The following is a 15,942-nucleotide window of genomic DNA, read 5'->3' on the forward strand; positions in this document are numbered from 1 at the left end:
ATTCAAATATAGTATTTTTATGAGAATTATAATTACTGTTAAAAAGTATACGATGGAGCAGAACAATTAACGTGAGTCTATACTATTATGCTGAATTCGAATAGCTCTTCAGCTGTCACCTTGTTAGCGTGGGTGATATGCAATACAATGAGTTAAATACACGCATGCCTCATTTAGCTGTACAACAAGGGACATGATATCCGCAAAAGGTAAAAAACAGGTAAGCGTCTAAAGAGAAATGTTGCTAGGTGCAGTTTTAGGGAAACAAATATGTTTGCATGACAAGACATCTCGCAGGTAACCGAACTTTTGCTGTGATTCCAGCGTTTTTGATACGTGCATGTTGGAACAGAATCTCTTAAAATATTTTTTTTATATATTTTTTAACGTCAATGTATTAATTCCTTGTACATGAAAAATTGAAATAGTACAAAACTCTGAACCCATTTTTGCATTTTAAGCCGCCATTTTCATCTTTTAGACATTATTTCAGTTGTTTAATGGCTGTATTCATATTAGAAATTTCCATCCACCTTAATAGAAATCCGGCTTTTGTTCCTGCTTCATAAGAGCTACTTTTAAACATACCGTCGTGGGTTGAAAAGGTCAGAAAACTTGAAATGCATCCAATAATTAAACACCTACACTGTAACTTTGAAATTCATGTCTTTTTTTTACGTACTTCATTTTTGTGGCGTTATCTTGCGCCTCAAGAGGCTCCACCGCAAAACGAAGTTTGTTTTTTATTTTTACTTTTCATCGTGAAATTAAACTTTTCTTTTTTAATTGTATCTTCTTTCAACAGAGCATAATTGTTCTGCAGGTTTTCTTGCAAACATCAGTATTGCTATGAAGAAATCCGTTTAAAACTATACACAGTATGGCGGAATCTATTCTAAAATCTCTTAAAGATCTGCAGAGGTTTGTATGTTTCATTTTATACTTTTAATATATACTTGTTTTCGCCGACCGGTTTTTAAAATAAATGCAAGAAACGAATGGGTACGAACTATATATATATATTGTAACGCTACGGGGTTCACGTGGGCACCCTCGCCGCTGCTGCATCAGGTCGGTCCCCCACTATCGGGGACTCAAACCCAGGCTACCGGTGTCACTCAACAGGGACTCAGCCTGTTGAGCCAAAGGGAAATCTCCCGTCAGCCTGATGGCTGCGGTCCCAGCTATTCACAGGGAAGGGCGGTGACGTCACCGCTCTGGTAAGCCAGCTCTCGCAAGCAATGGAGGCCGTATGCGTTACAATATAATTCAATTCCCAATATATAATTACCCGTATAGCTGGATATAGCTGTGTTTTCGTTAGTAATTTGTCTATTTAGGAAGAAAACATATTGTCTTTCGTTTCGTTCGTTTTCTCTTACTTGAGGACGTAGGTGTCGGTAAAACACTAAGCAGCCAAAATGTCGAACTCTGTTCGCAGTTACAACAATGACGAAACCAGAGACCTTCTCAAAAATCTTTGCATGTTGTATTTCCAAAACAAAGATGACGGGAGTCGCCGTGAGCTGGCAGACCTGCTGGTCAGGGAAGGAGGGGCAGGTAATGAAATTACCTGAGATTATGGTCAGATTTACAATGCAGTAACAGTTCCAGCAGCTGTCCTGTATCGTAGGTAGTGCATCACTATTTTAAACTGTTTCAAACTGCCCCACCGTCGTAAAATAATACCAGGTAATGTTTCTTTTTTTGTGTATGCCATTATTAAATATGGGCGACACGCTGGCATTGATGCCTCACAGTGTTTGGGCCCTGGGTTCAATTACAGACCTGGGTTTCTGTCACTTGTAAAAGTTAATTAATGTTAAATATGGAGTTTGTCACTCGGCGGCCTGTGTGGGTCCAAATGCCCCAGCATGGTGTGATGGGACACTATACTGTTGCAAAGCTCCATGGAAAGCGGAGGGCATGACGAGGCACAGAAAGGCATGGTGGCCATCCACTGCAACCAAGGAAGTCTCCAGTCGCAACGACTACTCAGGCTTCTGAGGTCGAGAGAGCGGGACTGCCCCAGTGCAACGGCTTTCCCACACAGCTCTCCCAAACAGATGAGCTGCACGAAGGACAGCCCTCATCGTCAGACACGACGGACAACCATCATGGAGTTTGTATGTCGTCCCCATGTTTGTGTGGGTTTCCTCCGGATGTTCTAGTTTCCTCCAGCAGTCCAAAAAAATGCTGGTAGGTTATTTGTCTTTCGGGAAAATTGGCCTTGGAAGTGAGCGTCTGTGTGTGTGGCTGGCATCCCCTCCAGGGTGTACCCTGCCTTGCGTCCATTGTTTGCTGGGATAGGCTCCAGCTCGCCTGTGACCCTGAATTGGACTAAATGGTGAGCAAATGCAGATGACGGTTGATATATTAAAATACATTTTGTTGGTAAAACGAATAAAAAACCTTATTTGGTGATATGTCAGATCTTATTTGAAAACTATAGAAGTTAAGACAACATCTTTCAATCTTTCAAATTTAAGAGGGTTTTAAGCTGGGTGTGGTTAAAATTGGTGTTTTGTTTTGTCTCCTTGTAGAATTGCTTGTTAAAATATTCATTACACTTTCCGACATCGGCTTCTTCACTTCTAATTCTGTGTGGTTTCCTGCTTACTATACATTTAACTCAATATGGAACTACAGTGACGCAAGTCTGCTGTTTGGTAAGTGAAGTTTGTTTAAATGTTTGAAATCATAATGAGTTCATTGTTTTAAAGACATGTGGGTAAGGCAAAAAAAAGCCATTTTTAAAAAGCGCCTTTATTCAACTAATGACTCAGACCTTTTGTTTCACTTTTTTCCTTCTTAACGTGTATATAGTGTCTGTAGATCTGGGACAGAGAGGTAAGATAAATGGGCCATTCTAAGATTAGGTGTTTTTTTAAGTGTCATTTTGCAGAATACCCTAAAATATTCTATCCAGTACTTTCAAAACCTAGCAAGTTGTCAATTACAAAAATATTTAATTGCTTCTTCGCATTCCTAGAATTATATAAGAATATAGACATACCTTTCACTCTATTTGTTACAGGTACAAAAAACGTAAAACTCCTTGGTAAACGAGGAACACCAAGTATATTGAAAGGACGCTCGTGGCTCATTTATGTCAGAATAATAACCTACATTTCACTGCATTGCTATTTTCCTTCAACTTGCAGGAGAGGAGCTAGGTAAACTAGGACTTATTAAATACTTGGTGGCAGTCCTTGATCATGAGCCCTACAAGAGTAAACAAGAAGAAAAGGTGGGGATTTTCATGTTTTCCTTTTAAAAGCAGCGGTTGTCTCATCTGTTGCAATGAGCAACATATATTCTAAGAGGCTTAAAAATGCAGCAAATGAGTATTAGAACCACTATAGGATTGGCTGAATTTTTAGTGCTTCTCAGAATGTACTGTATGTTTTATATACGGGAACAAATAGAGATTAAGTCCACACTGAATATGAATAAGACAAAAGAGCAACATGTTTCTGCTATTGGTCCTACATCAGCCATAGTCTTTCTTTCCGAAAAACAGAGGTAAGGGATTAACCTCTACTTGTTTCTTTGCACCCCACACACTGAGGCAGTTTCCCACCTGACCCTCTCTATAGAAATGTATATGTTGTTTTAAAAGGAAATCCTAAATAATAAACTATGTGTTTTCCAGAATGTGAAGTATCTTCTGAAGGCTTCCCTCTGTACTCTACACAATCTTGCCAAGGTTCCTGAGAATAGGCCTCTTCTCCGACAGGACAGAGGGGTTGGGAAAATCGCCTATTACACTAGAGTGGAGGACGGACTGCTCAAAGTGGTGTCTATCATGCTACTGGGTTACATCATTGATGAGGATGAATCAGATGTGCTCATGGATGAATCAGGTGGCAGACTATTTTGTGAAGCAGCTGTGCCTGCTTTGTTGCTGTATCCTCTCAGTGTTGTGCAATATGAGAAGAGATGCTGTTATAATATTGAAGTGTACAGTATATAGTATGCTTGTAATTCTTTCAGGTGCTGTGGAAATCATGGTAAAAATACTCCAGGGGGCTTTAGATTCCAAAGACCAACGGTGTTGTGGATACAGAGCTTCTGAAATTGCGGAAGGTTTGTCCCTCATTGCAACTTGTGAGAAGAATAAGGAAAAGGTAAAAGAAAAAAACTTCAAATTAAAGAGATTAAACCAAATCCTTTCATAAAATATACTGAGAATATGTTCTGAATTTCCAAAAGATACATTTGAAAGCATTACTCCATGCATCAAAAAGGAAAAAAAATATGAATGCCCTAGGAATATGAGCGTATAATGTTGTTTGAGAATTGGCCTAAACATAAGTTTCAACATTATAGTTTCAACACATGCTGACCAAGAACAAAATGAATTGCAATTCAATTGGTAAAAGAAAATATAAGGAATCGGGCAAGGTTCAGAACAAGCTTTGCTAAAAAATAGAATTATTTCAGTAAGCTGGCATATTTGATACTGCCCTTATTTGTTCTTTATTCATGATCACATTCTCAGTCCCAGCATACTGGTGACAGACAAGCTGTTTGTCTCAAGTGGGTTTCCAGCAATGTGAGGGGTTAGTATGCAATTGTGGGATAGAAATCCTCAGTACTGTCATCAGTACTCCATCCTGAGAAACCATCTGCCAGTTGCTTTCAGACTACAGACTTAGACGCTTTCCCAGTTACAAGATTATTTACATTCAGAAGCATCTCATCCAGTTTCTTAAGTGAGAGTCAAAGCATGATATGCTTGTGTAATTATCTTGTAAGATGTGAAGAAAGATTATGAACCATTTGGCTGTTTTGTCATTAATGTTTCCACTTAAATGTACCCCACCCTCAAGTATTTGCCTAGATGCAGTTTATTTGAACAAATTAAGAGTTATTTAAATCTAAACAATATTAGGATATTTTGCTAACAACAGTGTTACAGCTCTCTCTGTCTTGGCCTAATGCTTTTTCCCAATATTCTTTAAGGTTAGTTAAAACATTCAGGATTATTATGAGAAACAACTTTTGTATCTATGAGAGAAATTTAAGCCTTAGTCACTGGTCCCACTGGTTGTGATAAACAGTGATATAAAATAACAATATGCACTTTAAAATTAATTCAGTCAACACTAGTTAGTCAAAACGTTCATGAAAGCTAGCTCTCTTTTTGCGATTATATTTACAATACAATGCTAATTCATGTAACAATACAATGCTGTAAGAAAGACATTCAGCACATCTCATTTAAGTACAACAGAGAAACCCCCTTATGATTTAGTTTGAGAATTTTGAAATTGATCAAAATATTACCATTGCTCTTTTCTCTAATTCTCTATTTAAAAAAAAATACAGCACATCATCATCCATCCATTTTATAACAGCTTCATCCAATTCAGTGTGTTGGGGGAGCCAGAGTCTGTCCCAGCAAGCAACAGAAGGGACACCAGTCCACTGCAGGGCAGACAGACACCAACACAGTCACACCAGGTCCATTGTTCCCAGAAGCCATCTAACCTACTAGTATCTTCAAATTGTGTGGTAGGAAACCAGAGCACCTGCTGAAGACCCATGCAGACACAGGGAGAACATACAAACACCAAGCAGATAGTTCCCCAGGTCAGGAATTGAACCCTGGGGCCCAACACTACAAAGCAGCAATACTAACCTCTGTACCATTGTGTCAGTCAGCATGTTATCATCCTATTGATATGATATGTTTCCTAGATATTCAGATCTGGAGCTCTTCCAGTGTTAATGGAGATGATGGAAAGCAAAAACAGTCACGACAAGTTATTTGCAGCCAAAGTTGTTTGGCAGCTTGCCTTTGATGCATCAATACGAGATGAAATGAGAGAAAGTGAGTAAGTCAGCAAGATAACGTTCTGTATCACACACTCTTTTCATTCCTGAGATTTTGAGCAAAGTAATAAAACAGGAAAATGAAGTATTGTCCTAACACAGAAATCCATAGTACTACTTAAAGGCGTTTAAAAATCTACCATCTGTTTCATGAAGTAGTATTCTTGTGTTATAATACTGCAAACAACATCTGTTCTCAAGCAGTTAGTTGCTTCTCTTTTTAAATTAATTACTGGTATCTAAATTGTTACAAATGATATAGTAATTGCAACTATTTCTGGTTTTAACCATTAATTATAGTGGCTGTCATCATCATACATTTAAGAATAAATTACATTTCTATAATTTATTCTGAAAATGCAAGATCATTTTTTCCTAGTACTGTATGCATACAACTGTCTCACACAAAAAAACTAAAAATAATTTGAAAAAAATATTTTCCCTTTTTTTGTAGTTAATATTAGTATTGCAGAATAAGAGAGGTTTGCACTTAGAAATTTACATTTATAATGGTGTTTTATTTCATAGATGAGAGTCTTATGAACCTGCTGGAGAGCCTCTCTAAAGATAAGAACAAAGCAGTTCGTAATACTGCCCATGGGGCAAAGTGGGTCATTGGAAAGCAAGCTGAAGAAAAATCAAAAAACAAGGAAAAAAACAGTTCTCAGTCAGGTACATTAACCTGTTTTACAGACCGTATACCTTAACATTTGCTGCACACTACAGCAAATGCTATTTTAGTAGTAGAATCAGTAGTAATTATTTTTTTTTCTATATTGCTTTTTTTATTCCAAAGAACCCCATATCACTACACATATAGGAGGGGGGGTTCATCTAATTTTATCCACCACTGAAGAGCAGCCCCCCCCCTCCCCCACCTGGGTGGAGCAGTGGCTCTGTGGCTAAGGCTCTATGCCTGTGTCTGGAAGGTTGCTGGTTCAAATCCCATGGCAGCCAGTGGAATCGTACTCTGTTGGGCTCCTGAGTAAGGCCCTTAACCCCAACTGCTCCAGGGATGCTGTATAAATGGCTGACCCTGCCTTTTATTTGCAATAGCCATTCTGAACCTGCATAGTTACCAGAATAATTAGAATCAGGTGGTTAAATCGTTAGATAACAATTAAACAAGGTCTTAGTTTGTGCAGCCCTGTCCTGAATAATGGTCAGATTAACTGTCAGCTTGGTCTTCCCCATATAACCTAGTGGAACCATGTTATGCACTGACCTACAGAAATGTCAGAGGACCTTAGAAAAAGAATAGTTGATAGTTATGGGTCTGGAGGTTGTTGCAATACCATTTCCCAACAACTGAGACTACATCTATCCACTGACAAACAGAAAAGATTCATGACCACAGTGACAGGTGTATACTTTTGTGTGGCAGAAATAATCAGAACAAGCAAAAATGTCTTCCAACAGAAGAACATCATCTCAGCTGTCAGATATGGTGGTGGTAGTATCATGGATTAGAGCTTATTTTCCTTCCTGCCTCAGGGGCTGAACAGCTCACCATCACGGACAAAAGCATGGATTTGGCATTGATGAACAATTTCCGCAAATAGCTAATTCTGGAAAATGTCAGGATGAATGTCATGCATTCATCAGCTGAAGTTGAGCCCGACGTGGGTCACGGAGCAAGACAATGATCCTGAGCACACAAGCACACCATAACAAAATGGCTGAAAAAATTGCAAGTACAAGTTCAGACCTAAACCCCATCAAAATGTTATGATAGGACACATATTCTTGCAAGACAATCCTCAAATATCACCAACATGCAACAGTTCTATAAGGAAAAATGTGCCAGAATTCCTTAAAGCCAGTGTGAAAGATTGATATACAGTTGCAGGAAGCTTCTAGCTGAAGTGATTGGTATGCTCAAGGAGGTGTCACCTGCTACTGAATCCAAGGGATCATAGACGTATTCCTAAGAGAATATTCACTGTTGTTTTATTAGTATTTCAATCAAATCACTCAAATCTATAGTATGCCTTTGTGGTTAGGCTAAATGACTTTCATGAAGATCTAATTACATTTTAGGCTTAAATATACAGGAACCTGGACCAACCTAGGGCTCTCACAAATTTTACCTACTGGTCCACCCACATCACTTACCTGGTTTTCCTTTGAGGTCTGTTTTCCGCATGTTAAAATGCTAACCAGGCCCAGCCTTGCTTAGAACCTCTGATGAGATCAGGCAATCAATGATCAGGTCAAACAATGGATGGATTGATACTATCATACTGTACTCGGATGAAAAGGCACAAATCGTATTTATTTTTTTGGTAAAGCTAGGTTGTTTTGTAAATAAGGTTTGTTTTACAGCAGGACAGACTTTGGGACACATAATGATAAGTTACCAGTGGGACAACCAAAAAACCATGCTGAAAGTCAATAAAAGACTGCAGGTTGGTTGAATATTTTGAAAATTTTGATCATTAACATATTTACCAACACGTCTGTCTGGTTTGATTTACATTTTTAGAATAGGTTGGACTGCAGTGTACAAATAAATTAGTAAAAAAATAAAAGATTAGCCTTTTTAATGTTTTTATGCTAATCTTGAGACAAAGGTAACATAACCTTTAAGGTCACTGTCACGCCCTCTGTAACCAGAGGGCACTCCTACTCTGTCCTGTCCCTAGTTTCCTGTGCTTTGCTCTCCTTCTGGTGACTCTCTCTCTGGGGCTATATATTTCCGGGTCACTTATTCTGCTTGGCTCAGCATTGATGTTTGGATGTCCTGAGACCTGCCTAGCACCAGGCCGCCGCTCCAGAACTCTTCACACTGCTGAGCCCGGGCTAACTCCCCGTTCTGCTGCCTCGCATAGGGTCTTTTTCCGCTCTCCTGCCTCTCCACGGTTCGTCCCTTCCGACATTCATGACAGTAACCTGAATATAATATTTACATTTTTTGTGTACGATAAAAAAAATCTTTATCTCTGTCTCAGATTTACACTGTCAGGTGAATAAGATATAACTCTCAAACTGTTTACAAGAAAAATAATTCATACATTCATTATAAGCATATGAACAATTCTTGTGATGTGAAAAGCATATAAATAACCTGTATAAATATGATTAATGCAGGCAGCAGTGAGAAACCACAGCTGAGTTAATATACATTCATATCACTGCACTGACAGGAAGTCAGTGGATGATTTTCAGATCACTTTCTTCTCCCGTATCAGGAAGGCAGACTCACAATTCCAGTTTGGGAAAACATGTTTAATGCAAACAATTGCTGGAATACACTGAAACACTAAAGAGATGTAAAAATTGAGGTCTTCAGTTTAAGACAAACCTTTCATAAACCCATGCTGTGATTGAATGCCTCTTTTTATACATCGATACATTGCTTTGGCAACAGTGCTGTCCATTTCTCATGTGATTAATCAGAAGTCTGTTCTATTACAGAACAGTGGCTTAAGGTTGTGGATGGATGTGGAGCAGATGGCTGGCTCTACACTGCAGGCTATGGCTGAGGCTGTTGAGCAGGCTTATGCTGTCTTAATCTGCATCTCTTCCAAGTACAAAGAGAGTCCAAGCTGCAGAACAGGTACAACACCTTGCAGTATCAGGGTAGTAGAAACAGAGGGCCATCATTAATTAAAACATTGTACGTAAACTATATATATATAAGTGTTTAGTAAGTCATATTATAATTTAGTTCTTTTAGCATAATAAGTTAAAACTGGCCATTAAAAACAAAAAGATACACATTTAAAATCTCAAAATTTACAATTAAAGGAAGTACAGTATCTTTTCAAGACAAACACTGTTAAATACTTATTAATATTGTGTCCGTTCACCGTTTTTGTCTTTGAAATCATTTGTGATATGTTAGAATAACATTAAAGTACCTTGATGGTGCTTTTGTACACAAAACACACTGCTTTGTGTGGTCTGATAACCCTCTGAAAATGCTTGGGGTGACCTTGATCTGTCCCATTCAGAGAAAACAGAAACCAAAATTGATTGCTTAGTTTTGCTGAGAGGAGAACCCCCATCTGTGAAATGATGCCAAGACCCTGTCCCATAAATTAAATAAACACAACAGGTCTGTTTCTCTGCATTGAAACAGACGAGCATTGGATCCCAGCTAAAGAGTGTTTTGTGTACACAGATTAACAAAGTTTACCACACGTGTGCGTTTGAGGTTTTTGGTGGAGTCTGTTATCTCCCCTCGTGTGAATTCTGCAACGAGGCCAAACCATTACCTTCCTCTGTGATCTTCCACGTGTAACTCAGCAGATCTTGCTTTTATTTGCAGAGGCAGAATACACTTTCCAGTTAAGAAAACAAATCGTTCCCCTCATGATGGAAAAGAATTACAGGCCAGATGGTTGGCTTGGGGCTTTATTGGGAGCTAAACTGTGGATTGACTTCAGTAATGACAGTAATTTTGAAGAGAGCATCAGCCAACTGATAAAGGAGATTGAAACGTACACACCAATGAAATCAAATGTAGTTCTTAGTAAGTGCTGCCTTCGATCTTTCAGCAAATGCAGGAGATACTTCCTTTGTCTTATGACATGTAACTATATGACTTTCTGTTTAACAAATGCTGTCCAATTTCTGGTCTTGAGAGACAACACAAGCCTCCAACAGAGAAGTCAGCTAAGTGTCAGGGAAGTTTGACTCATTTTCTTTTGTCTGCCAATAATGTGACCTTTAAGCAACCCAGCTCATTTCTTTTTTCCAAAGGCAGATAGTAACACAGGAAATTAGAGTTGCCATCAAATCCAAGAAAGCCCAAATCCCCAGGTTTCTCAAAGTCATGTTACCAAGTTAGTTCAATGAAGTTCGGTCACTTTAGCTCTTGGGTCTTTGGCTTAGGATCAAATAAAATTGAATCCTAAGGGATCTCCTAGCTGGTGAATAAAATGTATGAAACCTTTGCACAGTTGTGAGAAAATTTGAGTAGACCGTTTAATGAAGTCTAATGAGTGTAAGTTTAAGAACTTTATTTTCTTAAAACAGCTGACATGGGTGTAAGTTGGGAAATAGTTAATTGCTTCTGTAGAGCCATGCGACTTTGAATGAAGTTGTTAATTATTAGTTATTAATTATAAATGAATTGAATAAACTGCCTTAATTGGCATGAATTCCCACTGTTTCCAAGTTAAGGGCCAATGAGGATTTTATTCAACTGTGAAAGTTGCAGGAAAATGACTGGAAATGAATTTTCTCTGGTTAAAAAACCTTCAGTGGCACACAGGGGAAAAGAAGGAAGTGTGGTCAGACTCCTCGACTCACCTACCTTTAGGCCCCTTATCTCTTAAAATATGACACAGGCACCACTGCCCCTCCTGGAGGCTGAGTTTTGATAGGAGAAGAAGCAAGTCACTCACAGGCAAAACCACATGCCTGCAAGTGCCCAGGGAGCCACAAGGGAACGCTGTTTCTGTGTGGCCACTTGGGGAATCACTGTCACAATTGGCTAGTGACATGACCCAACATCTAACCCACATGGAGCACAGCCTGCATTCAGGAGGCTGATATAAACTTTCAAAAAATATTTTGTTTGATTGTAGTATCAAACAGGTATTATGCATCTGTCACACGTTGTTATAAATGAGGTCTTATGATGTTGGATACAGAATTTTTATTTGGATAATATAATATTAGGATACTATTTATGTGTAAAATCCATGTACATGTTTTTAAGGTTGTAATTTATCATTTAAAATTAAATTTTAATCCATTATCATGAAGTTGCATATTGGAGCTATTACCTTATAAATTATTGATACTGCATACCATATTAGGAAAGAAAAATAAAATTCTTATGCTTTACCCAGTGAATAGTGAGTATATCACAGAAAGGATTTTCTTAGAAGATACAATGTTGAATTCAAACTTACAACTACACACTGAATGATGGGCATAATAACGTCTTTATTTACGTGATGTCACTGTAGATAAAAATGCTATTCCCCCGATGACCAGTAGGAATGATCCTGCTGTGCTCAAATGGACAAAAAAAGATGTTGCCACATGGCTGAAAGAAAGCAAACTGGATTTCTGCCTCGAAATCTTTGCAGAGTATGATGGAGCATTGATTTATCAGCTTCAGAAGGTGCGGAAAGAGGCAAGTTATTAATGTGTACATGTGACATGGAATGGTTTGTAATTTAGCTCCTAATTGAAATGGCAAACTCCTTTTTGTTCACTTACAAACTGCTTTAACATATTTGTTTTTACTGGTTGAATTAGTCAGCAAAATTAATATTTTAATGCTACATTTATAGGTTATCCCATATATAACTGCCACATTCATATCTGACATATCTGAGCAAGTTAAGAAACTTGAAAATGCAGACTTTGAAACACATACCAATTTTTGATGTTTTATTCTTCATGAATGTGAAGACAACCCAATGGACATCATTTTAAAAATGTACTGGATTTTATAAATAGACCTCTAATATGTTATGAGTAAAGTAAAAAAAAACTACCATGTTTGTACTTCAATGACATTTGAATACATTGGTGGTTTTTCTTTACCAACCCTTTTTTATCACACAAATAAATGTACCAGATATAAATGGTAAAATATAATCTCCATCTGCCATTATTTATCCTTTTCCACTCCTCAGTTTCCCATCTCAGTTGTGCTCCAGCACAGTTCTTCCATTTTTAAGAACTTCATTTTCTTTTCACAAATACAGAAAAACACAGAAAGAGAAAACTGTTAAGTATTATAGATACCTTATATATACCATATATGCACACATCTAAGGAAATTAGGTTAACAGACATAAGGCTTATGCTCAGGTGCATGAACTCACATATCATTCTGAATCACTTCCAAAACCTTTGTTGACGCCAATTTCCATGAAAAATGCCATTTTTCCTTAGATGATTTTTAACATCATACGATTTTGAGACACAGTCCTATGCCCTGTATTTTCCACAGATTTTCTGCTTCCTCCTTCTTAACTCTCCACAGGTCCCTGAGGTAAAAGTTGTCTTTTTTTTATGAAAACCACCTCCACCCCCCCAACTTTGGATGTCTTCTTTATTTTTATTTTTTTCCCTCTCTCATTTTTAATAATGACAACAGTAATAGTTGTCTTTAATAATGGACAGGGCCTGGCTACCTGCTCCCTTGACTGGAACCTCAATACCTTTGAACACCCCACCGTTGAAAACTTTTCCAGCATGTTCTTTAGAGTGTGAACATTTAATGTCCAATGCAGCCTTAACTGAAACCTTGTGCTGCATTTTAACTCATTCTGTCAAGCCTCATGTGTTTTGAGCTCAGAAAGAGATAGCACACCTACCCATCAGGGCCAGTACATGGCGTAGGCAAGCATCTGTAATAAGATCCTATTTCACTTTAGCTTAATGCATTAAACAGTCAGTTCAGCACAAAAGTATTTTACATTTGATATATAGGGATTTTCCACTACTTCACTCTTCCACTCCTGGCCTGCTGCTTGATGGGACGGTGCAGTCATTGTGCAGAATATTTTGCTCCTTAAAAGAAAAAACTTCAAATACAAAATGAAATTTTTCACTAGAAAAGGAAGAGATCGCTGTAGACTGTTAGAGGCGAAAGAGAATTGTGCTTAACAGGAACATACAAAAAACATTGGAAAAAAAGCTAAATGCTAATTCCCTTTTGAATTGTGCCCCTTGTGTGATTTTAATGTATCTTTCTGTTTTTCTTCTGCTAGGCTCCAGAATTCTTCTTCACAAGCCTAAGAAAAGATGTGGGATTCAATTCGCTAACTGAAGTGCTGCTATTCACCCAAGCCCTGGAAAAGATAAACCTCTCTTAATTTATTAGCTTACATAACTTGTAGTGGTATTGTTTTTTTAATACATAACCATTTGATTAGTATAAGCCAATAGGGTAATTAAAAATGTTTTTTGTGAAACCAAAATAAATAAGTTAAAAGGAAAACACATTTCTGTATTCACAACAAATTGAATCTTACTTTGTGTGAAACACTACAGGGACATTAATAGTAGAGTTTAGCAATGTACAGCCTTGAATGACTCAACAATGTATTGTTTTCAATGAATATTAAAGTGTAATTTCACATACCTTAGTCACATCAATTTCTTATTTTTTGCAGATCAGCTGAATCTATGAATCACAATTTTACAAACAGAAAATGCAGAAATAGAACCTTTAAACTTTAAACTTTTTAAAACCTACTTTATTAATATTTAAAAATGAAACACCCTGTTCTTATTATTTTTCAGTGGGTTCTTTATAAAGCTGTTTTTGTTTTCATTTTATAGTACTGAAACACATTGATTTTAAAAAGAACTAACTTTAACAGAAGACTACATTTTTACAAGCAAATTTAAAATGATCTTATACAGTAATAGATGAGACTTTTGTCATTTGCATCCAGTCCTGCATCCCCTTGATTAAATAGGACTTGACAATGCTTGGTCTAACCAGGAAATTTCGCTTCTCAAGCAACATGATGTCATCGTGTTTTTGTGGAAAACCCTTTAAAAGCTTGGAGTGCGTCAAGCTGGAAGCATAAGTGCATATTTTAGAAATGACATCGTTTCCCAATGCAGTTTTATTGGAAACCAAATGAAAACAGGAATCCAGCAAAGCTCTAGGACAAAGAAAGACAGATGCAACTTCAGTATAAAAGATGTGTGACAGGGACTAGAGAATATTCAGCACAGATTTCCACAGTTCAGCAGTTGCAACTTTTGGAATAAAATGTGTTACTTCTGTATTAGCATTTGTATTTTTTTAAACAATACCCTTAGAATCTAGAGTATTATTACCATAAAGCAAAGTAAAAAATATGCCTTGTCTGAAGGACCTATATCAAAGTTCTGATTTAACCGGTACTTGGAAATTTCATATCAGATCAAAGCTGCTAAAAGACTTACAACGGATAATCAAACATGAAAACCACGATACATATATAGTAATTATACATTGTTTTCAGGCAAACATTCAACAGCACACAGGTAAGTGATATACTCTATACAGTGTCTTTAACTGTAAGTAAATCATCTCTCTTTTGGTGATTCATTTTGTGTTTGGGGAAAAGAAAAGAAAAATACTAATGCGAAATATTTTTGTAAAGTTGATGGTCCATCTACGTACATATACTGTAATAATAATAATAATAATAATAATAATAATAATAATAATAATAATAATAATAATTGCTTACACTTACATAGCGTTTTTCTGGACACTCCACTCAAAGCGCTTTACAGGTAATGGGGACTCCCACCACCACCAATGTGCAGCCCCACCTGGATGATGCGACGGCCGTCTTAGTGCGCCAGGACGCTCAGAACTGTATAGGACGTGCAGACGTTGTCTCGTGTTTTATAAAGTCATTCCTTAAAGCAATTCAGGTATAATGTGTGGATTACTACAGTTTTTGTTCACTACAGTCGGATTAAAAAATAAATCGAAACAATCAAACTGAATCGGCAACTCCTTCCAGTGGCTGACCACGTTACTGCAACAACTAGTGCTAGCCCAGCGTTGCCTGCTATCCTCGGTACCGGTACTTGGAAATTTCATATCAGATCATCTCACGTCATCCGTGGGTTTCATTATTTATTTAGAAACTTGATTTAGCTTTAAAACTGAATCTATTAATCAGAAAAAAAATGAACCCTCTCTCTTTGGCGTACAGAAATATTTTTACTTCCTGTTTGACCCAACCACGCATGACACTGTCTTGGTTTATACTACATAAACGCATTCAAATTTTCAAGCACCGCATATAGGGAGGGAGGGAGATTAGTACACACTGCCTTCACAGTCTTACAGGTGAGCCTGCTTATATAAGAATGTGGAGCTGGAAAACACTGAAGAGGAAGTCAGATAAAGATATTCTTTGCAAAACATAAAAACGCACATATTCTAACCAAGCAACCAGTCGGTTCAATCCAGAATTCGTTTAATTGAAGAGCTCCAGTGCCAGTGTTGGGAGCCCCCGGCTCCCGACAGCGTATTTGTGGAAAACTAGAGTAAACAGAGAAAGCCACATGGCCTTGGAGGGGCCATGCAGGCTCCATGACGAAACGCTAAACTGAGGTCCTCACTGCTTGACCAGTACAACTCCCGTGGCATTATTTGTGAATGGTTGG

General features: G+C 37.7%; 1 protein-coding gene and 1 long non-coding RNA gene across 4 annotated transcripts; one reads left to right on the plus strand and one right to left on the minus strand.

Moving 5' to 3' along the window:
- Nucleotides 1–66: 66 nt before the first annotated feature.
- On the plus strand, nt 67–13,899 carry LOC107076875 (uncharacterized). Of its 3 annotated transcripts, none has more exons than XM_069190509.1 (14): nt 67–297; nt 806–921; nt 1,442–1,560; nt 2,544–2,669; nt 3,165–3,250; nt 3,656–3,866; nt 3,997–4,130; nt 5,707–5,839; nt 6,370–6,513; nt 8,167–8,249; nt 9,259–9,400; nt 10,115–10,318; nt 11,766–11,935; nt 13,527–13,899. In XM_069190509.1, the coding sequence occupies exons 2-14, from the start codon at nt 881–883 to the stop codon at nt 13,629–13,631; spliced, it is 1,698 nt and encodes a 565-aa protein (XP_069046610.1). In that variant the 5' UTR covers nt 67–297; nt 806–880; the 3' UTR covers nt 13,632–13,899. The 3 variants fall into 3 exon arrangements, with proteins under 3 accessions (XP_069046610.1, XP_069046612.1, XP_069046611.1); XM_069190511.1 differs by having other exon boundaries at nt 11,766–11,923; XM_069190510.1 differs by having other exon boundaries at nt 8,170–8,249.
- LOC138239228 (uncharacterized) lies at nt 11,723–15,508 on the minus strand. The gene is made up of 2 exons (XR_011189698.1): nt 15,015–15,508; nt 11,723–14,432 (listed from the first exon to the last, which is right to left on the minus strand). It is a non-coding gene; the product is annotated as an uncharacterized lncRNA (long non-coding RNA).
- Between the last annotated feature and the right edge of the window lie 434 nt (nt 15,509–15,942).

The sequence above is a fragment of the Lepisosteus oculatus genome, chromosome 5 (genome assembly GCF_040954835.1).
Source record: "Lepisosteus oculatus isolate fLepOcu1 chromosome 5, fLepOcu1.hap2, whole genome shotgun sequence".
In the NCBI taxonomy this organism is placed as follows: domain Eukaryota; kingdom Metazoa; phylum Chordata; class Actinopteri; order Semionotiformes; family Lepisosteidae; genus Lepisosteus; species Lepisosteus oculatus.